Source organism: Myripristis murdjan, chromosome 17 (assembly GCF_902150065.1).
Source record: "Myripristis murdjan chromosome 17, fMyrMur1.1, whole genome shotgun sequence".
Taxonomy (NCBI): Eukaryota; Metazoa; Chordata; class Actinopteri; order Holocentriformes; family Holocentridae; genus Myripristis; species Myripristis murdjan.
This window is the reverse complement of record NC_043996.1, coordinates 31329584-31355018: the sequence shown is the minus strand read 5'-3', so window position 1 is coordinate 31355018 and position 25435 is coordinate 31329584. Positions and strand designations below refer to the sequence as shown.

The 25435-nt window shown below is 41.4% G+C and overlaps 1 protein-coding gene across 1 annotated transcript; it reads right to left on the bottom strand.

Annotated features, from left to right (window-relative positions):
• Positions 1–11: 11 nt before the first annotated feature.
• Positions 12–22591, bottom strand: LOC115375357 (uncharacterized). The gene is made up of 7 exons (XM_030074772.1): positions 22511–22591; positions 18906–19018; positions 16621–18291; positions 6073–6687; positions 5193–5776; positions 788–886; positions 12–116 (listed from the first exon to the last, which is right to left on the bottom strand). Exons 2-7 carry the CDS (start codon positions 19003–19005, stop codon positions 12–14), a joined length of 3174 nt encoding a protein of 1057 aa, XP_029930632.1. The 5' UTR covers positions 19006–19018; positions 22511–22591.
• Positions 22592–25435: the final 2844 nt, after the last annotated feature.

Here is a 25435-nt window from a genome sequence, read left to right as displayed (position 1 = left end):
ACCCATAAAGTTTATGTTATCGACAGTGCAGGAGGGTGAAGGGATGGCAGGCCCAGGCGAAGTGGTGTGGCTGACTGGCTGATGAGGCAAGGCTGGCTGGTGGAGCTGAAGGCTTCCTGGCAGAGAGATCAGAACAATGGGCCGCAACTGGTTCTAAAACTAATCGGTTCTTATGAACAGAATTAGTTCTTAAGAATGCACGCAGGCATGTGTCCATTCACTCGTACTCACTTGTTTAAGAATCACTTTCTTGCACAATAAAAAACAGATGACAAGCCATTTACTGTACACCTCCTGCAGCAGTCCATCCATTTGAGAGCAACGGAAGTGGTTTTTTTTATTTATTTATTTTTTTAATTTTGTTTTTTGTTTTCTTTAAATATCTGGAGTCCGGTACTCCATCCTGGTTAGAATTTCATTGGTCTGTTTCTGTCTGTGATATCCACAATCAGAGTTTTGATTAGATTTGTTTCAGTTTGATTTAATTTCATTGACTGGGTTTGATTTGAGCTGATATTTGACAACACAACACCAGTGGAAAAGTTTGTAATGACTTTTATTAGACTTATCACAGGGGACACAGACTACAGGTAAGTAGGAGCAGATGCCAGGTAAGCAACAACAGGGTTCAGGTGAGTATGAACGGTCCTTAGTTCTGACAGCAGGAGGACTTCTTAGGGGAAGAACCTGGGAGCCAGGTCTGGTGAAAGGAGCCCATGAGCAGGTAACTGAGGCTGGATGGAAGGGCTCACTTTATAGGCAAAAGTACATGAGGGGGCTACTGTACCGTTTCAGAGCAGGCAATGTTGGTGGTCGTCGGGGCAGCAGGTCTGGTAACAGGTAAGCCATCAGCCGAGCAGGTGAACCAGGAAGGAGCAGGCAGACGCTAAGTTGGGGTCAGAGACGAGGAGAGACGGTCAGAAACAAGCTGAGAAGAAACCAGGAAGCAATCAGGCTGATGATGGGGTCTGGCTGGCCAGTGAATGAGACAGAGGTGGTGGAGATGGAAAGATACTGCGGTAGCAGGTAAGGGGCCGAGCAGGCTGTGACAAAAACTCTGTGTACAAAGCCAAAGATATCCATACACCTGCTTTTGTCAGATTGGTCAGAAAAAGTGCTGCCACAAACAAGTAATTATTGTTACCTTAATAAATGTGCCTTTGATTAGCCTAGATCACACACAGTCAAGAGTCAAGAATGCCCAAATGAGATTCTAACCAGGATGGATCACCGTCATCTATTTTTTATTGTGCAAGAAAGTGATTCTCAAACAAGTGAGGACAAGTGAACGGACACATGCGTGCGTGCATGCACAGGAAAGGCATGACAGGGGATGAAATAAAATGATTCTTGAGAACCAGTTAATTTTGGGCCATTTGGCCCATTGTTCTGATCTCTCTGCCAGGAAGCCTTCAGTTCCACCAGCCAGCCTTGCCTCATCAGCCAGTCAGCCACACCACTTCACCTGGGCCTGCTCTCTTGTCTGCTCTAAGGGTTCAAGGCAGGTGGTGTTTTGTTTTCTACAGTCTATGGGCCTCTAAAGCCTAGAAAATGCAATAGTGATTATAAATAAATCAACTGGAACACAGGAGTTTTCCACATTTGGAATCAACTTTATGGGTATGCTCTCAATCCTGTCAGGACAAGCTGTCTGTTGAGAAGAATCTTATAGTGGAAGTGGAGGTGTGTGTGTGTGTGTGTGTGTGTGTGTGTGTGTGTGAAGGAGGATGAGGGGAGTATGGGGATCAGCCCTGCACACTGACAGAAAGTCAGAGCATTCATAAGAAAAGAGACTCAGTAGGTGAGATGCCAGCCTCCTCATAAGACAAGTCCATCAGTCCATATCAGTCAAAAAGACAAAGGAAGTTTGTTTTTATCCCTAAAGGTATTACAGCACAGGGCCAAGTGATGAAGTATCTCTTTTAGCCACATGATGACTGTGATGCTGCCTAAAGAATGAATGAAGCTGGAATAGGCCTGTTAGTTTTCCTTCAAGGCGCTGGAATAAGTGAAGAAGTGGAGGTCTTCCAGCTCTGGTGGATGTGGTCGGGCCTTGGGATGCCGCACGACTGTTGCCAAGAATCACTGATCCCTGATAAGACATTTAATATGAATTTAGCAAAGAAACATAACATTTTATGGTTTTATGGCGGCCATCACTGCCAGGAACAAGTTGTGTACTGAAATATCAGAAGACATTAGAAAAACACTTCAGTCAGTGATTGTGTACCTTTTTATTTATTTTTATTCATTATATATTTTATTTCTGATTTGTGAATTCAATCACATCATTTCATCAAACAACAACATCAATAATCAAACTCCATTCTGTCACTTAATGAAGCACAACAGGGTTAAAGCTTCATCTGCTGTGATATTAAATCAGTGTCTGTCAATACACTTTATGTCAGCTGTCATACACATGAACCTCCTGCAGGGAGTTTTCTAAATGCCAAAGAAAACCAAATTTAGAGTACAGATGCATGTAAGGCTGAACTCTCTTAATGTTTGTGCTGAGACCATGACTCTGTTTTACACAAATTTCACTCAATCTGTTTTAACTTTCTGTATGAGTGCAAGATGTCACTTAATGTATAATGAGAAGTATCTCAAAACATGACTGTGGACGGCATCAGTGTGTCAGAAAATGGACTGTGCTTCAGGGACTCAACAACATCGCCTCCATTTTTAAAATGTGATCAAATATGAAGAGCATTAAGTCTAGGTTCTATATCCAGTGAGTCTTAATCCTGTAATATCCCCTGATAATCAAACTGGGTGGATTTAATGTGCATCATGATGATTCTCTGAAAAACCAGATAGTCACAACTAGGGATGTTTCCTCCGGGCACTCCGGTTTCCTCCCACCGTCCAAAGACATGCAGGTCACGTGAATTGGAGAAGCTAAATTGCCCCTAGGTATGACTGTGTGTGTGAATGTCAGTGTTTGTCTGTCTGCCCTGCGATGGACTGGCGACCTGTCCAGGGTGTTTCACTGCCTTCCGCCCAATGAGCGCTGGGATAGGCTCCAGCAACCCCCCGCGACCTTTGTGAGGATAAGTGGTTTAGAAGATGAATGAATGAATTAAGTTGTCATGGAATAATGAGGGAAAAGGCTACACCTGGCCAAGAAACTGCTTTTTAGTCAAGTGTACTATTAATATTACTGTATGACTTTTGAGCCTCTGAAAACGGCATGACAATGCATGAAAGTGACTGTAATTCCTGTACAGTTAAGGACATATTTTTGTTCACCCCCTTAAATTAAAGCTGAAAGGCTGCACTTTAATCATGTCTTGATTACTCCATTTCAAATCCACTGTTGGTGGACAAGGGAAAATGTTGAATATTGTGTCACTGTATAAATACTTACAATACTGAGCTAACTAAATATTAAATAGGAGTACCACAGGCAGCATTAAGTCTCTGTGTTCCTCTCACTCAAATGAACAGCGTTAATACACAATATATTAATAAATAGTTATATATTATATATATATTATATATATTAACACATCGGTTCATGGCTGGAAATTGTGAAACCTACTTTAACCTGACTAAAGGAGCTTCATTGTTCATTATTGTGACCTTATTATCAATTCTGACAAACCTCCAGTCTGTCAAATAATTAACTTCCTATTAATAAATGTAGCTCTGTTTTAACAGCAAGAACATCAATATGCCCTCTGAGACAAGCAAAACTCTGACATGTGTAAGTATCATTTGCAATATTTATTTACATGAGAATCTTTTTTTTTCACATCACATCAAATTCAAAGTTTAGGCAACTAAAATAAAAGTTAATATTGCTGATGAAAAAATGCCTTGTGACTGAAAACACAGGATGAACAATCTGTATGAGCTGAACTTGAAAACAAATTGCACACTGCACACACTCAAAAAGGCATAGCCTAGAAAGACATTTTTACATATTAAGTTACGAGAACTGATCAAAACTGTTTTAATTCCAACATCTGGACGGCTGTTATGATTAATCTTGCTCTTTGGAGCCACAATTTCCTCTCAGAGTGTCCATTATCATGACATTGGCTCTGTCTCAATTCAAAGGTTGTACGCTACCTAGGTCGTATTTGTAGGCTGCTTACGTCACGGTGGCGCGACAAGTGCTGTCCCAATTCAATTTCACCGCGCGGGGTCCTGCAAATGCAGCCGACCGATCCAGCCTATTTTTGACTAATTTGCAGGAAACACCTCCACGATGCTTCGCGGCCGACATCACAGCCTACTTCCCAGGGTACGTTTGGGTCCAGTTGAATTTCTGGATGAGCCACCATTGCTGGAATTATGAAGCCTGTTTCAGACCGTCTTAAAGTTTATATCATGACGTTTTGATAAGTTTTCATGCCTATAATTACCACGATAGATTCGGTTTAGCTGTTAACTGTATTCGAACAACGCCTGAAAATGCAAGTTTAGTTAGATGAGTTAGATAGGCATTTTGCATGATGTTTCCATAGCAACCATCAGCGCGTCAGGTACATTACAATGTAGCCATGTGTACAATTACTTTAATTGGGATAGTCTGTTGCAATTTGTGAGGTGCAACAATTATCTTAATTTTCTGCATCTTCACGAAGACAAAATAAAATAAAATACATAAAACTACAGCATCAATGTTGTCCATTTTGAGAGTGTTGAAGCTGCTTATCATTTTTTTTCATGCACAGGTGTTCACTGACACACCTCCGAAACCTACTTCGGCATTTTACGCTGCATCACTCGAATTCGCTTCGGGAAGCCTCGATAATAATGACGTAGGAATCCTCCGCAGGCTACACCGTCCCAATTCACTAAACTTTTAGGTCCGGTAAACCTGATATCGGCACCTACGTTGGACGCCTCCTACGTAGGCACCATAGGCTGCAACCTAGTAGTCATCTAGCCCTTCGATTGAGACAGATCCACTGTGTGTCTGCAGCTCACAGCATTAGAAGCTGCAGTGGTTTTATTATGGTAGATAAGAAGATCTTCTCCTGATCTAATGACAAGGCTTCACTAAAAATATCCACAGGTGAGTTTTCTCCTCTATCATCTGAAAAACTCTGTTAAATTATGGAAGTAAGTTTGCTTTTTTTGCATCTCTGTTTTTCCTCGTACATTTCCTGCTCTGTTTTTTTAAGTTTTTCTTGTTTGGATACTTAAGATATGATTGTTGCTCTTTCTCTCATTGCCTCCAGAGACTGAATTCGGGCCAGGTAACCCTCTTTGGCCTCTGACTTTTCTCCCTCAATGAGCAAGTCGATGTATTCTGGAGTGCTCAGTGGGTTGGGCCTCAAGGCGATCTCTTTGAGCCGAGCGATGGAGCACACTGACATCTCTTTATGTTCTTCATGTTTCTGATTAATCATCTTTAGTTGTTGGAGTGTAACAAATCCACATTTAAGTGGCTGCTGCAATTCTTCAATGGCTGTTTCAAGCTGCTTGCGCTCTTTAAGAACCTCTTTGGTCATCTGCAAGCTTTTGGTTGTTATTCGGTCTAAAGCAGTGAAAAAGTTTTTCATGCTTTTGGCACCCATGTTCCAAAACATTTCATCAAAGTTATCATCATCCATGTCTTCATCTGAATCTGCGTTACCTGATTTGTCATTGATGGATGTGTTGTCTGCAAACAGTGCTGAATTGTTGAATTTGAAGTGAACAGGAAGTCCTGCATCTGTTTTAGGCCATGGGACTCCAGAGACATTAATTGCTTCAAGAACCGGTGGCCTCTGACCATCTGCGAATGTTACCAGCATCTGGATGTTTTCTGCCACATCTTTACCAAAAATGGACAGCACTGAATCAAACACATATTTTTGTGTTGGTGTTAGCCGTGGAAGAGAAGCCTGGGTCACAATACACACAGCATCAATCTCACTGACTCCCTCAGCAGAGGAGAAAAGACTCTGGATCTGCTCTGTGATCGTCCTGTCTCTTTCTATCCCTCTTGTGTTCCTAAAACCGGGAGTGTCAACTATGGTCAATGAATATGGGATTTTAAATCCTCTTGATGGTTGATTTTGTACACAGTGACTTCAGAGGTCTGACTTTCAACTTGTGATCTAAACTGACCCTCATCAGTTAACTTGAATCTGAATTTGTCATTCCACTTTACACCAACAATGTAATTGATCATTCCATTGATCAGAGTTGATTTTCCTGATCCAGTTGCTCCAAGAACCATTATTGTGCGATTTCGTCTCAAGCTTTCTTTGCCAAAACTGTAGCTCCTGCATCCATCTATGTCCATAGCTTCTTTCTTCAGAGGTAGCTTGTAGACTGAAGGTGATGCAGAATTTATGAGTTTGCTTTTATGTTTGAGGAATTCTGAGAGGTGGACTTGTTTTTTTGTCCACACATTAACTGTGTTGCTTTCCTTGCTTCTACCAGCTACACCACAATCACATCTGACCCTGACAGCGTACTCTGTCTCTGGCTTAAGCCCAGATATGATGGCCTTTTCAACTTGTGAAACCATTTGGTTCCATTCAAGTTCTTCATGTTTAACCCCAGGAGCTGTTTTTGCATACTCTACAATGTAGCTCAAAATGTTGACACCTTTGCCAATCTCAGCAGGTTTCTCCCAGCTAACTGACAGCTCATTTAAATTTGGTTCAGCTTGCAGTTTCCCAGGAGGACTAGTGGGTTGTAAGGTTGTAATGGGACCACTGACATCACTCGCTGGCCCTTTGCCAACTGAGCACACTGCTCTGCATCTGAACAAGTACTCTGTGTTAGGAGCCAGACTGGACACTGGGACTTCTCCAGCTGTCAATACTGTCATTTGCTGCCAGTCATCTTCTCCACTGACACAGTACTCAACAGAGTAGTGGGTGATGTTTTCTGTTCCGAATCTTGGTGGGGAAATCTTCATTGTCACACTGTTGTGGGTTGTGTCACTTACTGCTGGTTTTTCAGGCTTTGAAGGAGGTTCAAAATTCTCAATGACCAAAGAGCCTTCTTTGTAAAGGTGGATGTTTGCACCTTTCTTTTTCTCATTTGCTATGCCTGCTATAAGGAACCTAATATTGTTGTCCATGTTAGTCTCTACAAACGCATTGAAGAGCTTTGCTTTTTGCCTCACTGCACCCAGTACTTCATTTGAAAAGAACCATTGATCCTTCTCTACATCGTAAGTCTGATATGTGATGTCTTGAGGACTCTCTGGTGTTTCCTTTAAGTACTTTGATAAATCTGAGAGGTATGGTTCATCATCCTCCAGTGAGGTGAAAGCAAAACACACAGCATGCTCAGCACTGAGGATTTTTTTGTGTAGTGCATGGCGAGATGTGACAGTCTTGGTGTTTTTCATCATATTGGTAATTGACTGTAAAATGCTGATTTCTCTCTCTTTACAACTCATCCACTCACTCAGGTTTTTGCTATTGAATGGAGAAGAATGTCTCTTTATCAACACCTCTGCAAGCACACCCTCCTCTTCCCTTCCTCCCCGGATTGATGGAAGTTTCCTTGCCAGGGTCCTCTGGAATTCCAGCTTGTACTCAGAGCATAGTTCTCGAAAAGCTTTCAGCTTTTTGCCAATCTGTGGGAATTGTTGGGTTGTGCTGTTTTTCATTGCATCATTGCACCTCATTTCCAGCTCACTCAAGTCCTCCAGGACGCTCTGTGCCTCCATTACTAATGTAATACTTATCTGACGGACAAGTTGAGCTGCAGCAGAATCTAAACTTTTCAGGGGCATCAGCCAGACCTTCACTGGCACGGCTTTTTCTCCATTTGCTCCCAGTAATGTTGGTAGACTCTGGTAGACTTTTATGGCATCCTGAATGGACACAGGATTCTTCTGAAGGTTAAAGTCACCGTGGAATTTGCAGGAGAAGTTTTGAACATTTGAAATGTCCGTGTCTTTCATTTGTAAGGAACCTTCACCTTCAATTGCAAGGCAGGGAATCTGCTGAATCATCACCTTCAGGTTGCCCTCAATCTCTTGATGATCCTCCTTTTCAGACACCTCACGGTCAAATACAAAGAAGGCTTGTGCCCCATAAAGGATACCTGTGACTACATGTGTTGCTATTCCTGTATCAAAAACATATTGATGTTTCACATTGTCTCTTCCAAGATGATTCATTGACAGCTCCTGGAATTTGGTTGTAGTTTTGTATTTGAGTGTCACTCTGGCCTGATTTTTGGAAATCTTACTGTCATTTAGGTATTTGGCAGAGCCCTCAACCTGTACCAGCCCACCCAGGAAACTTGCCTTCAGGGAGGCATCAACATTTAATGCTGAAGATTTGTCCTCAATCGATTCAGATGCAACTATCTCAAATTCACTGTTGGGTTGGGGTCTTTCTCGTGCATGCTTCTCCAGAGCATCAGGGTCCCACAATGTCAAGCCTGCAACACAGGGTGGGAGGTGGGGAGTCAAGTTTACTTTTATTGTTGCACAGCCAGGCTGGATTTATTAGCAGTAAGTATAACAAAAAAACAACAACAACAAAAACACAGTTAAATTGTATTTTATACAGCAGTGGGTTCCTGTTCAAAATTCCAGACAAGGAGTTGATGTGTACTTTAACTGAAAAATTATGATATCTCCCTCTAGTGATACATTTTCTGTCCTGCAGTCTTAGACGGCTGAGAATTTAGAAGATGTTTTTCCATACAAATTATTTGAAAGCCTTGTAACAATAAAAATCTATTGACCAACAATATCCAGTAATAATTAAACAGTTCTTTCTCTGTTTATGTCAAATAAGTTAGGACTTATCCAAACAAGCATGGAGTTTTTTTTTTTTTTTTTAATATCAGATAACTTATTTCATGAATATAGATTAGGATATTTTGTCATAGCAGTCAGATACAGAGGACTAAATGGTCATTTATTGATATGAAAACGTTTAGGATAATTACTTTGAAAAATTAATGTTTTGGATTTGCCCAGTAACATTAGATTTGGTGACTTTAAAGCCTTACCAGGGATCAGTGAGTCTTGGCGACAGTCGTACAGCATCCCGAGGCTGAAAGGCCGACCGAGCGCTGCCAGCTCTATCGTCTTGAGGCCCTCAGGTTCCATGACTCAGCCTCGACTGGAGAAAATAGACAAGAGCATGTTCGTTCAGGCCAGTGATTCTCCTGCAGTCCAGCTGGTTATTTACATGCTTACTGGTTGCAGCTCACTGGAGCTCTGCTGCTCCAGTGAGCTGCAGTAAAATAATGTTGGAATTACTGATAAAAACAAGATACTCAATGTCAGTGAGATAAACTAACAGGCACTGCAGGGCCCCTGGAAGATACCTAATACATTACTAATATTTAAACTGGATATTATGGTGTTAGGTTAGTATACTCATGCTTATGTGTTGACAAATCAGTAGGTTTTACCACAGCATTTGAGCAAATTGCTCCATCTATTGGTACATTTTCCTTCTGCAGTCTTGAACTAGTGAACTCCTGGTGGTATGTTAGTACTTCAACATGAACACTTTATCCTCTGGTTTACTGATTAACTTTTTTTTTGGAGACTTCCACTCGCATTGAGGCTCTGTGCTGCTGCGTGGCTGCAGAACCACAGGAGAACAAATCATTTGGTTCCTAAATGGTTCCACATTTCCTTCATCTCACAAACACACTCACGGAGGTGGAACATCTCCCTACATTCACTGCCCCCCCACGCCGACACACACACCTCTAAGGCAGTAGGTAGCGCTGTCACACATGTACATGGTATGGAGGGAAATTATACTGTTGATGTAGATACTGGTCAGCGGTTAGGCCAGGCCATCCCCAAATTATCCTAAGTGTGGAGTAATGTTATGGCAGGTCAGTCCTTATGTCTCCCTTCTGCATACTCCACAGCACCTCACCCCATTATCTGGCTTTCTGGTTGTAGCAGATGTGTCACCTTGCCCTATCTTCCAAGGCTAGGATAGCAATTTTGGCTATTACAAAGGCTCACAGTCTCCGGACTGTCTCCATGAGAAATCCTAATCTATGTTCAGTGTCCTTCAGAAACCTATAGAGTTCTTAGTGGAAGAGCCGGCAGAACTGACCGTGGTGCTGCCTGTCCAAGACTGCGATCATTTCTCCTGAGGCAGCTGACGCAGTAAAGCTGATTATTCAACATAAGTCATCCTGGCTCCATGTCTCTCTCTCTTGTGTTTTTTTTTCTTCAGTAAACCTCATTCCATTCTATAACACATTAACAACATAAGATGTGATGCAGAGAGTTACTTACAGGAGTCGTGTCTTGCTGAGTTAAAGTGTGGTGTCTGTCTTCAGCATCTGCAGGGAGGAGCCCCTACTCTTCCTCCTCTGACACAGAGTGTTTTCAGGAGGAGGAGGAAGAGGAGGAGGCTGCAGTCTCACCAGCAGAGGCTGATTTCTTGGAAACAATCTGACTTCCCCTCAGTGTGCAGAGCTTACTTTCTTCCTATGAAGTTGATAAAGTCTCTGACATCCAGTTCAAACACAAATCCAGTCCCACCCTGTTCTGTGCATGAGACAAGAGTCCCACTCAGTATAATATGATAATAATAACAAAATGAGAACACTGACATATCACAATATCAACATCTAAAAGGTAAATATACTGCTATTCTATCTATTTTTTCTATCTATTTTTTTCAACAATTTTGTTATACTATTTCATAATTACTTTAACTTCTGATTATTTTTTTAGGAGAGACATCAACTGTGTAGATTTCAGATATTGACAGTTTTGTGGAAATTGATGGCAAATCGAACATTTACTGGAATGTTTTCCATCAACCAGCCAGTGACGCTCTCAGATGGCAGACATCGCTCTCACCTGAATCTAGTGAGTAGAAGACCTCACAGGCTTCACATGTCCTCTGTTAGTATCATTTTTTGACAACAATTATGATTTTGTAGCATCGATACTATTTTATCTCAAATGAAACCTCACAATATATTTGAAATTACTGATTTTAAATCTCTGTCAACAAAGTACAGTTCTGGGGCGTCCTGGTAGCTCAATGGATAAAATCCCACTTATCAAACTAAACTAAAACTAAAACTTGTTTCGCAACACAAAGCGATCTGAGTTTACAGATGACATGCAACGTTACATCAGTTCCAGAGTTAGAACTGAGTTGTGAGATTAATCTCAGAGTTCTGACTTTAATCTCCACATTTGAAGAAATGACAGAATTCTGGATTTATTCTCACAATTCTGACATTTTTCTCAGAATTTGGAGGTTGATTATGGTTGATTAAGTTCACGTATTTCTTTTTAATCTGTCTCTTTTGGTCGGGCTGTTGTTTTTAATGATCAAACCATCCGATCGCTGTATTTTCACTGAATTTGTGTGGCCCTCCATGGCACACCACCATCAGCCGAACATGGCAGAGACCTACGCCGACTTTTAGCATTTTACCCTCTTTTTTGTTTCTATCCCCCACCAAACAGACTGGGTTGCTCTCCCCTCTTGGAGTAGCCCCCCATGGGTATTTCGGCACTCATCCAAAGCACCTTAAAAACTTTAAACATGCATCGAGCAACCTTGGTGTGAGCTCGCCTCTCCGTCCCAGTCTGGTTGTCTCAGCTGTGTCCATTTGTCCAACAAGATATCCGAGCTGGAGAAGAGAATATCCACACTGTACCAGATCCAGGCAGCGGAGAATCTCATTGACACCATCATCTTCGGACCTGGACAAACTGACTCCCAGTTGCCTGAGACCATGGCCCCCCTCCACGCTGCCACAGCTGCATCCCCCGATGAACCCGCTGACATCACTCGCCACTCGGCTGCTGACGCCCGGTCACCGCTCCCGATGACACCTGGACACGGCTCGGAGCGAAGCCTAAAGCCGCTGCCAGCTCCACACCATCCCATCCGGATCGCTGGGTCCGAGTGGGTGCTAACCAATGGAAAATCAGCACCCCCTCTGTTGCTCCTGCACCAGTGCAGCTGTGCACTGGTGGGACTGGTGGATGAGTAGTGGGCAGTCTGGTACAAGAGAGCTGCTATGTGGTTACACAGGGCGGTGTAACACACGAACACTGGCAGCTGTCAATCTCTACAGGGCGTGAATCCCTCAGTACAATCTGTTACAATACACACATGTTAAGACAAAAGAAAATACTGCATTTGCAACACATTACATCTAACTGTTAGCCCTGTTGGAGCCTTGTTTGAAACTGTGATCAACATATAGATATGGGTTAAATACGTTATATTAAAAAGACACCGGACAAAATACAACAGTAACATCATTAGTGCAGCTGATGACGCTGAAGGTTAACGTTGTTAGCCACTCGCTAACATGTACGCTAGTCTAGTCTGAGGCTAATGTAAAACACTTAACTTTAACCTTACCTTCATAGTTATGGAAGTAATTTGACATGTAGAGTGCAAATCCTTTGTCCTTTCTCTTGCTGGCTGTGGCGGAATTAGCCTGAATGATTCGGGTAACGGCTGTCACAGTCATTTTAGGGAGATCAAGGAGGGAGCGGGCGAAAAAGGCAGCCATTGCTGTTGCAGTAGACGCAAACCAGAGGTTTATGTGGTGGCTGACGCCGTGGAGCGGAAATACGTGCCATATAGGCACGCACGCGCATCCAATGCTTTCTCGTGCGCATGAGATGTTTTCTCGTGCGTACGAGAAACATATCTAAACAAAATTTTCCCCATGTCCCTTTATGGGCTCCGTATAAACCAGATCTCAGTCTTGTAAAACAAATTTGCAGAAATGACATCGGCCAGCCTACATTTGCTTGCAAAACGGCACTTCCTCATTAATGAAACATCGATTAATGCACTTCAATTAGCAATTCTTGCTAATGCGCTCTGCTTTAAGATTTAATTTTTGCAGTATTTTGGATTTGTAAAAACATTTTGCGATGTTTCTGTGAAAGTCTCTTTGTTCTCATCTAATGTAAAAGTGAATGGTTCTTGTTATCCCTACAGGAGACCAACAGGAGTTTGGTCTGAAATGTTGGTCATGAATAAATCAGTCTGAGTTTAGGAGCTGGAGTGTGTTGCTTTCACTTGTTTTTTAACTCTAAAGTATTTTGCCACAATCTATTTTCTAAGGTTCACATTTCATTGTTTTATGGTTTTATGGCAACCATTGCTGCGAGGAACAAGTTGTGTATTGAAATTTCAGAAGACATTAGAAAAACACTTCAACCAGTGATTCTGTACATTTTTATTCATCATATGTTTTATTTCTGATTTGAAATCAGTCACATCATTTCATCAAACAACAACATCAATAATCAAACTCCATTAAATCAGTGTCGGTCAATACACTTTATGTAAGTTCCTGTATGACTGCAAGATCAATTAATCAATCAAAATTTATTTATATAGCACATTTCAAACAAATACATGACATTCAAAGTGCTTTACATCTCGACTGACAAATAAACATAAAATGAGAAGTAAAGGACTTGGAAACCAATGCACACTCATCAAATATGGTTAATTAAAAAATAAAAATCAAGAATAAAAAAAATCAGACAAAAGAGTGATAAAAAGATTTAAAACAATAATAAAATACAGCAATAATAAAAAACTCAAGAATAAGATACTGAATAAAATCTAAAAACTATAAAAAACAATAAAATAAAACGTAGAATATAATATATCGAAACAATCAGTAAAATAACAATAAAACAAAAATTATAAAAATATAAAATTATGAGACACTACATGAAAGCCAGACCAAAGAGATGGGTTTTTAGTCTACGTTTGAAAGTGTTGATGTTTTCAGCTCCTCTCAGATCTTCCAGCAGGCTGTTCCAGAGTTTTGGTGCATCATGGCTGAAAGCAGCATCGCCAAATGTTTTAGTTCTACTCTGTGGAACAGCCAAAAGAGAAGAGCCGGAGGATCGGAGGAGCCTTCCTGGTTCATGGAATAAAAACATCTCTGAGATATAGTCTGGTGCAAGTCCATGCAGCGCCTTATAAACTAAAAAGAGAACTTTAAAATCAATACAAAAACTAACAGGCAGCCAGTGTAAGGATTTTAAAACAGGCGTAATGTGTGCTCTCCTTCTGGTCTGAGTCAGAACTCTCGCTGCAGAGTTTTCAATCAGTTGCAGCTGATTAATTATGTTCTCTGGCTTAGACCAGAAAGGAGAGCATTACAGTAGTCTAGCCTGCTAGTTATAAAAGCGTGCATTAGTCTCTCCATGTTGCTCACAGAGAGAAATGGTCTCACTTTGGAAATATTTTTTAAATGATAAAATGCTGTTTTTGTGACACAGTGTATATGTGGTTTAAAATTGAAATCAGAGTCAAATATCACTCCTAGATTTCCTGCCTCATGACTCGGGTTTGGTCCAAATGTATTTAGTTTAGAGGCCAGTTTCCTTCTCTCTGAGCCTTTGAACCGATAATCAGTAATTCTGTTTTGTCCTGGTTAAGCTGTAAAAAAAAATTGTGACATCCAGCCCTTAATATCTAAAATGCAGTTAAAAAGTACTACATAGAGCTGAGTATCATCAGCATAACTATGGAAAGAAATGCCGTGTCTCTTGATGACACTGCCCAAGGATAATGTATAAATCAAAAAGGAACGGTCCTAAAACTGATCCTTGTGGTACTCCACAGGTAACCTCATACTGTTTGGAGAACTGATTGTCTATAGAGATGAAAAATGTCACTTAATGTATAATGAGAAGTATCTCAAAACATGACTGTGGATGGCGTCAGTGTGTCAGAAAATGGACTGCGCTTCAGAGACTCAACAACATCGCCTCCATGTTTAAGATGTGATAAAATATGAAGAGTATTAAGTCTAGGTTCTATATCCAGTGAGTCTGAGTCCTGTAATATCTCCTGATAATCAAACTGGGTGGATTTAATGTACATCATGATGATTCTCTTAAAAAACAGATTCACTCAACATAGCTGAGGTATATTTTTCTGTTTGAATCGACTTTCCCAGACCTTCAAAGTCCCCCTCCTCTCGAAAATGTGTTTTCTTCTGTTTCTGTTTGCTAAAATGTGTGACCTCGACTCTACTGGCTGTATCTGCTCTCAGATTGGAAACAGCTGCTTCATATGAACGATATTAATGGAACTAGGAGATTCACTGAAAAAAAAAAGTTTTTCCCTGGTAACATTATGAAACTGTTGCAGGACAGGATGTCCTGGTTGTGTGAACAGGGCTCTGGTTACAAGCCGCTGTGGCAGGTGATGGGCAGGGACTATTTGCATATTGTTAGATCTGTGCGTGTTTAATCACTGTCTGAACTTTCAAATTGAGCTCTCTTTACTTGGAGGATCCCCTTGCAGACAATCGTTTGGTGGTTATGGTGTTCAAATCAGCAAAGAACTTCCTCATGTTTTCAGTATTTTTACACCAATTCTGTTTGTCATCATCATCGCCATCATCATCGTCATCGTCATCGTCATCATCATCGTCATCATCATCATCATCATCATCATCATCATCATCATCATCATCAGTGTCATCATCATCGTCATCGTCATCATCATACTCATAATTATCGTCATCATAATCATCATAATCATCCTCATCATCATCATCATCATCATCATCATCATAGTCATCGTCATCATCGTCATCATAACCTGCACTATTTTCAGCTGGTGGTTTGTTGGCTGCAAAGAATGTAGAATTGTTGAATTTGAAGTGAACCGGCAGGCCGCTGTGTGTTTTAGGACATGGGAACTTAGAAGATTTGATTATCTTGAGAACTGGTGGCAGCTCATCATCTGCAGATGTCACCAGAATCCTGATGTTCTCTGCCACATTTTTGTCAAAAAGTTTGAGCACTGAATCAAACACATGGTGACATGGTAATTTTGGCCCTGGAAAGAGGCCTGGATCACCAAGCACAGTGCATCAATCCCACGGGCTAATTTATCAGACATGAAGAGCCTGGAGATTATTTGTCTGACTCTACGTTTGAAGAATGGCCTTGAAAAGAATCTGTGATGAAAGGCTTGACTGTGAATAATGGTTAAAGAATATGGGATTTTAAACCCCTGTTGGTGGTAAATTTTGTATATGCTGATTTCTGGTGTTCCATCTTCTGATTTCAACTGACCCTCCTCAGTTAATTTGAATCTGAAATTGTCATTCCTCTCAACACCAACGATGTAGTTGATCATACTATTGATGAGAGTTGACTTTCCTGATCCAGTTGGTCCAAAAAGGAGTATAGTGCGATTTCGTTTTGAGCTGTTTTTGCCAAAACTGTACCACCTGCATCCATCTATGTCCATATCTTCTTTCTTCAGAGGCAGCTTGTACACTGAGGGTGATGCAGAATTTATGAGGTTGCTTGTATGTTTGAGCAATTCGGCAAGACGCACTCTTGTTTTGTCCGTACATTAACTGTGATGCTTTCCTTGCTTCTACCAGCTACACCACAATCACATCTGACCCTGACAGCGTACTCTGTCTCTGGCTGAAGCCCAGATATGATGGTCTTTTCATCTTGTGAAACCATTTGGTTCCATTCAGGTTCTTCATGTTTCATGCCAGGAGCTGTTTTTGCATACTCTACAATGTAGCTCAAAATGTTGACACCTTTCCCAATCTCAGCAGGTTTCTCCCAGCTAACCGATATCTCTCTTAAAATTGGCTCAACTTGAGGTTTTCCAGGAGGACTAGTGGGTAAGGTTGTAATGGGACCACTGACATCACTAGCTGGCCCTTTTCCAACTGAGCACACTGCTCTGCATCTGAACAAGTACTCTGTGTTAGGAGTCAGACTGGACACTGTGACTTCTCCAGCTTTCAATACTGTCATTTGCTGCCAGTCATCTTCTCCACTGACACAGTACTCAACAGAGTAGTGGGTGATGTTTTCTGTTCCGAATCCTGGTGGGGAAATCTTCACTGTCACACTGTTGTGGGTTGTGTCACTTACTGCTGGTTTTTCAGGCTTTGAAGGAGGTTCAAAGTTCTCACTAACCAAAGAGCCTTCTTTATAAAGGTGGATGCTCGCACCTTTCTTTTTCTCACTTGCTACGCTTGCTATAAGGAACCTAATATTATTGTCCATGTTTATCTGTGCAAACTCATTGAAGAGCTTTGCTTTTTGCCTCATTGCATTCCATACTTCATTCAAAAAACACCAATTTTCCTTTTTTATATCATGAATCTGATATGTGATTTCTTGAGGACTCTCTGGTGTTTCCTGTAAGTACTCTGATAAATCTGAGAGGTATGGTTCATCATCCTCCACTGAGGTGAAAGCAAAGCACACAGCATGCTCAGCACTGAGGATTTCTTGATCAAGTGCATATCGAGATGTGACAATCTCAGTGTTTTTCATCATGTTGGTGAGTGATTTTAAGATGTTTATTTCTCTCTCTTTACAACTCATCCACTCACTCAGGTTTTTGCTGTTGAATGGAGAAGAATGTCTCTTTTTGAACACCTCTGCAAGCACAGACTCTTTTTCCACACCTCCCCGGATTGATGGAAGTTTCTTTGCCAGGGTTGTCTGGATTTCCAGCTTGTACTCAGAGAGCAATTCTTTAAAGGTTTTTAGCTTTTTTCCAATCTGTGGGAACTGTTTGATAGTGCTTTGTTTCATTGCATCATTGCACCTCATTTCTAGCTCATTGAAATCCTCCAGGACGCTCTGTGCCGCCGTCACTAATCTAACACTTATCTGACGGACAAGTTGAGCTGCAGCAGAGTCTAAACTTTTCAGGGGCATCAGCCAGACCTTCACTGGCACAGCATTTTCTCCATTTGCTCCCAATAATTTTGGAAGACTTTGGTAGACTTCAATTGCATCCTGAAAGGACACAGGATTCCTCTGAACGTTGAAGTCCCCATAGAATTTACAGGAAAATTTTTGAACATTTACAGTATCCGTTTCTGTCTTTTGCAGGGAATGTTGACCTTGTAGTACAAGGCCCGGAATCTGCTGAATCATCACCTTCAGGTTGCCTTCAATGTCTTTATGATCCTCCTTTTCAGACACCTCACGGTCAAATACAAAGAAGGCTTGTGCCCCATAAAGGATACCTGTGACTACATGTGTTGCTATTCCTTGGTCAAAAATGTATTGATGTTTCACATTGCCTCTTCCAAGATGATTCATTGACAGCTCCTGGTACTTGGTTGTAGTTTTGTATTTGAGTGTCACTCTGGCCTGATTTTTGGAAATCTTACTGTCATTTAGGTATTTGGCAGACCCCCCAACCTCTACCAGTCCAGCCAAGAAACTTGCCTTCAGGGAGGCGTCAACATTTAATGCTGAAGATTTATGCTCAATCGATTCAGATGCGACTATCTCAAATTCACTGTTGGGTTGGGGTCTTTCTCGTGCATCCTTCTCCAGGGCATCAGGGTCCCACAATGTCATGCCTGTAACAGAAGTGGAGTCAAGTTTACTTTTATTACTGCACAGTCAGGTTGTGTTTCTTAGCAGTAAATACAACAAAAAGTGACATACAGTCAAATTGTATTTTGAACAGCAGTGGGTTCCTCTTCAAAATTCTAGACAAGGAGTTGATGTGTACTTGAACTGAAAAATTATGATGATATCTCCCTCTAGCGGTACATTTTCCTTCCTGCAGTCTCACACAGCTTCATCCTCGGTCAGACAGACACCAGGAGCTGTATTCAGAAATCCTCCCAGTACTGTGCTGCTGCTTGTGGAGAAAGTCTAAGAATTCTCAAAATTGGAACATTTCTTAGAATTTAGAAGATATTTTTCCATACAAATTATTTGAAACCCTTGTAAAGATAAAAAATGTAGTCACCAAATATATCCAGTAATAATAATCCAGGTCTTCCTCTGTTTATGTGAAATAAGTTAGGAAATATGCAAATGAGAGCTGTGACGCATGGAGTCAGATATAGTAAAGAGTGAGTAAATGGTCATTTATTGATATGAAAACGTTTCAGATAATTTCTTTGAAAAGTGAATGTTTTGGATTTGCCCAGTAACATTAGATTTGGTGACTTTAAAGCCTTACCAGGGATCAGGGAGTCTTGGCAACAGTCGTACAGCATCCCGAGGCCAAAGGGCCGACCGAGCGCTGCCAGCTCTATCGTCTTGACCGCTTCAGGTTCCATTGCTCAGCCTCGACTGCAGAAAATAGACAAGAGCATGTTCGTTCAGTCCAGTGATTCTCCTGCAGTCCTGCTGGTTATTTACTTGCTTACTTGATATGTTAATAATGTTGGAATTAGTATACCCTTGCTGATTAAATAAGTAGGTTTAAACACAACATTTGATCAAATTGCTCCATCTAGTGGTACAGTTTCCTTCTGCAGTCAGGAACTAGTGAACTAGAAGCTGAAAAATATGGGCAAAAGAAAACTGTAAGTAGAGGTAACAATACAATATACAGTGGTGGAAAAAAGTTTTCGGACACCCTTAAAATTTTACACAATCTCACAATCTCAAATATCATCATGAAATATTTGTGGAAAAATCTTTTTTGTGTTTCAAAAGGTGTGACTGCATTAGACAGATACAAACAAATACAAATTATGTTTTTTTGTTAACTGTTTACAAGAAAAACTAACAAAACTAAATTCTTGACAGTTTAATCTTTATCTTCAGGCATGTTTCCTGCGTTAGGTTCTTTGTTATAGCCATTTTTGTGACTGAAGAACTTTCATATGTGCTGGCTTTATATAGACACCAAGCTTGGCAACAAGTTTTTAATGGCTTTTTTAGGATTTGTTTAGTATTTTGGCTATGATTGTACCAAAAGAAATTGCACTTGAAGACCTAAGAGTGATTTGTTAATGCAATATTTCACAAATGCATGGGGTGTCCGAAAACTTTTTTCCACCACTGTACATGGTACAAAACTTTTGTTGACACAGAAGTGCAGATAGTGTAGCATTTTTTTTAAAAGTGTTGAGTTAAACTATAAAATGTATAAAACCTTTTGAGCTTAATTTATGCGAGCTGACACCTGCTCTCGTGAAGTGGAACAGGGTGTAGTTCCAAACAGCTGAATAGGTTATGCAAAGGAGATCTAACTTTCAATACAGTAACAGCAAATCCTCAAGACTAGAGCCACTGGCTGCTGAGACAGAAAAACAGAGTGTAGTTCAGTCTTTTGTCAGTCGGGGGCGTGGTCCCAACTCAACTAACTTCTGTCAATGGAGAGGAGCAGCGGGTCTACCCCAAGCTCCTTGTCCTCTCTCTAAGGGTGTGTCAGCCACCTGATCTGCCTGTCAATGTCCCTCTCCATTTTACCCTCAGCGGTGAACAAGACCCCGAGATACTTGACCTCAAAAGTGGAAACATATTTTCTTGGAGGTGGAATATGTCTAATATCTCTAATATACATGGAGAGACAGAGAGACAGTGCAAAGGTGGTCGAGCAAGCTAGACAGTGAATTAAGAGAGAGAGTGGAGGTAGCAAGAACTAATGGTTAACAAAGGTTTTGAGTCACCGCAACCATATGAGGTTCTTCTTGGCACAGGCATTAAAGTTTAGGCTGATAGACCCGACAGTTTCTGAGATTAGGCATTCAATTCAACTCAACTTTATAGAGCACTTTAAAAACAACCACAGCTGAAACAAAGTGCTGTACATAAATGTTTATAAAACAACAAAACAGTAAGAGCAATTAAAACAGTAAAAACAATAAGAACAATAAAACAAATAAAACAGAGCAACGTCTCATGCTTAGTTGAAAGCCAGTGAGTAAAAATGGGTCTACTTCTTCACGACAGTTACCTTTTTTGTCTGAAAAAAGGACTAGTAACTCTCAAATGGCTTTTAAGATGGATTAAGACGTTTTTTAAGACCTGTTTTAAAAACGGACAGTGAAGAGGGTTAGAGAGGGGATCCCCTCTGAGCATTCGCTTTGACCTCGGTACCTCCAGGAGCAGCTGATCAACTGACCTGAGGCACTGGGCAGGAGCGTAAGGATTAAGTAGCTCAGAGAGGTAGGGTGGGGTGAGGCCATTTAAAGATTTAAAAACAAATAAAAGAATCTTAAAATGAACTCTAAAGTGCACAGGCAGCCAGCGGAGAGAGGCCAGGATAGGAGTTATGTGCTCCCTCTTTCGTGCTCCAGTTAAAAGACAAGCAGCAGCGTTCTGAACTAACTGGAGACGTGCGAGGGAGGACTGGTTGACTCCAAAATAAAGTGTAGGGATGCACCGATCCGATATCAGCATCAGATATTGGTACCGATATCAACATTTTACCTGGATCGGGTATCTGTAAAAGCAGCCGATCCGTCAGACCGATCCTTCCCCTTAGCACGCCAACTAGCTCGACAGCAGTTTTTAATGTATGTAAAATAAATGTTGCCAGGGGTGGTGTTAGCACTGCCAGATATAATACCACAAATTTAATCAAGCACTTCCAAAAACACCGCGAAAAGGAGCACGAGGAATTCCAGCAGCTGAACAGATCAAAGGGAGCTGCCGCCACTGTTGAGGTTTCTAGTTTCTAAAATCAACAATGATATCGTATTGGTATCGGGTATCAAACGATACATAAGGCCCCAGCATCAGTATCGGCATTGGAACTGAAAAAGTCGGATCGGTGCATCCCTAATAAGGTGTGTTACAGTGTCCATGCCTTTATCACAGACGTGATAAAGGCATGGATTACTGTTTCAAAGGGCTGATGTACAAGAAAGGGCTTCACCTTTGCAAGCTGCCTGAGGTGGAAGAAATTTGACTTAACAACTTCACGAATTTGGCGATCCAATTAAAAATCACTGTCCATCTTAAAACCCAGGTTAGAAACTGTTGGCTTTGCATAAATTGCCAAAGGACCTAAATCAACAGGGGGGAGGGGTTCACAGGAGCTGCTGGGGCCAAACACCATCACCTCTGTTTTCTTTTCCGTAAAATTTAAAAAGTTCAGGGCCATCCAAGCTTTGATGTCATCAAGACATGACATACACTTAAAGGCAGAATGTCATGTTTCCACCACTTCAGAGGATGTTATACTGACTTACATTCATTTCCTGGAAACTTACCTTACCCTTAACCCAAACCACTACCCACCTAACCCTAACCTCAACCTAACCCTACAGTTAGCTCACCTTCAAGTCTTCACCCCTAAAATTAATGATTTTCGTGAAGGGGACTTTTTGTCTCTATAAGGGAGGCGAGTCCCCACAACATGACTGTGTAACATTAGTAATACCCGGTACACACACACACACAAACACACACCATGAAAACAGGAAGGGATGATCACAAGAGTAATAAGGTGTACCTCATCATCAGAAATCATCAGAAATATCAGCAGTTTACAAACAGATTTACCCAACAGGTTAGTTGTAGTAGGATAAAAACCCTTTCAGTTACAACTGTAGAACCTAAAGTAATACTCTGAAACATAATTCTCATTTCTCATTAATTACTGGTAAATAATGTGCAGCTGTAGTTCAGCAACATATCTCAAAACTTATAAAATGGACTTAATAATTAATATAAAACAACCATGTAAGATACATCTACATTTGTATACATGAGTTCACCAAATGGCGGACACACTAGGTCCACTAACAAACAAGTGCATGGCTCACATACACACTTCATCATCCTCAGCAAAACTATTCTCTAACTTAGTCAATACGGACAACATACCTGAAAACATGGAGAAATAATGATGAGAGTGACAAGGTGGTGTTTCCTCAGAGAGACAGTGTTCACTCACAGGAGGAAAACGACTGACTGACTGATGTGGACGGATGGAATTTATTCATGAAGACGAGGAGGCTGGCATCTCGCCAGCTGAGTCTCATTTCTTGTGAATGCTCTGATTTCCCATCAGTGTTCAGGGCTGATTCCCACACTCCCCTCATCCTCCACACACACCCACACACACCCACACACACACACACACACCTCCACTATAAGATTCTTCTCAACAGGCAGCTTGTCCTGACAGGACTGAGAGCATACCCATGAAGTTTATGTTATCGACAGTGCAGTAGGGTGAAGGGATGGCAGGCCCAGGTGAAGTGGTGTGGCTGACTGGCTGATGAGGCAAGGCTGGCTGATGGAGCTGAAGGCTTCCTGGCAGAGAGATCAGAACAATGGGCCTCATTCACCAAAACTAATTGGTTCTCAAGAACATAATTAGTTCTCAATAATGCACGCAGGCATGTGTCCATTCACTCGTCCTCATTTGTTTGACAGTCACTTTACTGTGCACCTCCTGCAGCAGTCCATCCATTTCAGAGCAATGGAAGTGTATTTTTTTTTTTTTTTATTTTGTTTTTTGCTTTCTTTAAATATCTGGAGTCTGGCGCTCCATTCTGGATAAATTTCATTGGTCTGTTTCTGTCTGTGATATCTGCCACAATCAGAGTTTTGATTAGATTTGTTTCAGTTTGATTTGATTTGATTTCATTGACTGGATTTGATTTGAGCTGATATTTGACAACACAACACCAGTGGAAAAGTTTGTAATGACTTTTATTAGACTTATCACAGGGGACACAGACTACAGGTAAGTAGGAGCAGATGCCAGGTAAGAAACAACAGGGTTCAGGTGAGTATGAACGGTCCTTAGTTCTGACAGCAGGAGGACTTCTTAGGGGAAGAACCTGGGAGCCAGGTCTGGTGAAAGGAGCCCATGAGCAGGTAACTGAGGCTGGATGGAAGGGCTCACTTTATAGGCAAAAGTACATGAGGGGGCTACTGTACCGTTTCGGAGCAGGCAATGTTGGTGGTCGTCGGGGCAGCAGGTCTGGTAACAGGTAAGCCATCAGCCGAGCAGGTGAACCAGGAAGGAGCAGGCAGACGCTAAGTTGGGGTCAGAGACGAGGAGAGACGGTCAGAAACAAGCTGAGAAGAAACCAGGAAGCAATCAGGCTGATGATGGGGTCTGGCTGGCCAGTGAATGAGACAGAGGTGGTGGAGATGGAAAGATACTGCGGTAGCAGGTAAGGGGCCGAGCAGGCTGTGACAAAAACTCTGTGTACAAAGCCAAAGATATCCATACACCTGTTTTTGTCAGATTGGTCAGAAAAAGTGCTGCCACAAACAAGTAATTATTGTTACCTTAATAAATGTGCCTTTGATTAGCCTAGATCACACACAGTCGAGAGTCAATAATGCCCAAATGAGATTCTAACCAGGATGGATCACCGTCATCTATTTTTTATTGTGCAAGAAAGTGATTCTCAAACAAGTGAGGACAAGTGAACGGACACATGCGTTTGTGCATGCACAGGAAAGGCATGACAGGGGATGAAATAAAATGATTCTTGAGAACCAATTAGTTTTGGGCCATTTGGCCCATTGTTCTGATCTCTCTGCCAGGAAGCCTTCAGCTCCACCAGCCAGCCTTGCCTCATCAGCCAGTCAGCCACACCACTTCACCTGGGCCTGCTCTCTTGTCTGCTCTAAGGGTTCAAGGCAGGTGGTGTTTTGTTTTCTACAGTCTATGGGCCTAAGAATCTTATAGTGGAAGTGGAGGTGTGTGTGTGTGTGTGTGTGTGTGTGTGTGTGTGTGTGTGTGTGTGTGTGTGTGTGTGTGTGTGTGTGTGTGTGTGTGTGAAGGAGGATGAGGGGAGTATGGGGATCAGCCCTGCACACTGACAGAAAGTCAGAGCATTCATAAGAAAAGAGACTCAGTAGGTGAGATGCCAGCCTCCTCATAAGACAAGTCCATCAGTCCATATCAGTCAAAAAGACAAAGGAAGTTTGTTTTTATCCCTAAAGGTATTACAGCACAGGGCCAAGTGATGAAGTATCTCTTTTAGCCACATGATGACTGTGATGCTGCCTAAAGAATGAATGAAGTTGGAATAGGCCTGTTAGTTTTCCTTCAAGGCGCTGGAATAAGTGAAGAAGTGGAGGTCTTCCAGCTCTGGTGGATGTGGTCGGACCTTGGGATGCCGCACGACTGTTGCCAAGAATCACTGATCCCTGATAAGACATTTAATATGAATTTAGCAAAGAAACATAACATTTTATGGTTTTATGGCGGCCATCACTGCCAGGAACAAGTTGTGTACTGAAATATCAGAAGACATTAGAAAAACACTTCAGTCAGTGATTGTGTACCTTTTTATTTATTTTTATTCATTATATATTTTATTTCTGATTTGTGAATTCAATCACATCATTTCATCAAACAACAACATCAATAATCAAACTCCATTCTGTCACTTAATGAAGCACAACAGGGTTAAAGCTTCATCTGCTGTGATATTAAATCAGTGTCTGTCAATACACTTTATGTCAGCTGTCATACACATGAACCTCCTGCAGGGAGTTTTCTAAATGCCAAAGAAAACCAAATTTAGAGTACAGATGCATGTAAGGCTGAACTCTCTTAATGTTTGTGCTGAGACCATGACTCTGTTTTACACAAATTTCACTCACTCTGTTTTAACTTTCTGTATGAGTGCAAGATGTCACTTAATGTATAATGAGAAGTATCTCAAAACATGACTGTGGACGGCGTCAGTGTGTCAGAAAATGGACTGTGCTTCAGGGACTCAACAACATCGCCTCCATTTTTAAAATGTGATCAAATATGAAGAGTATTAAGTCTAG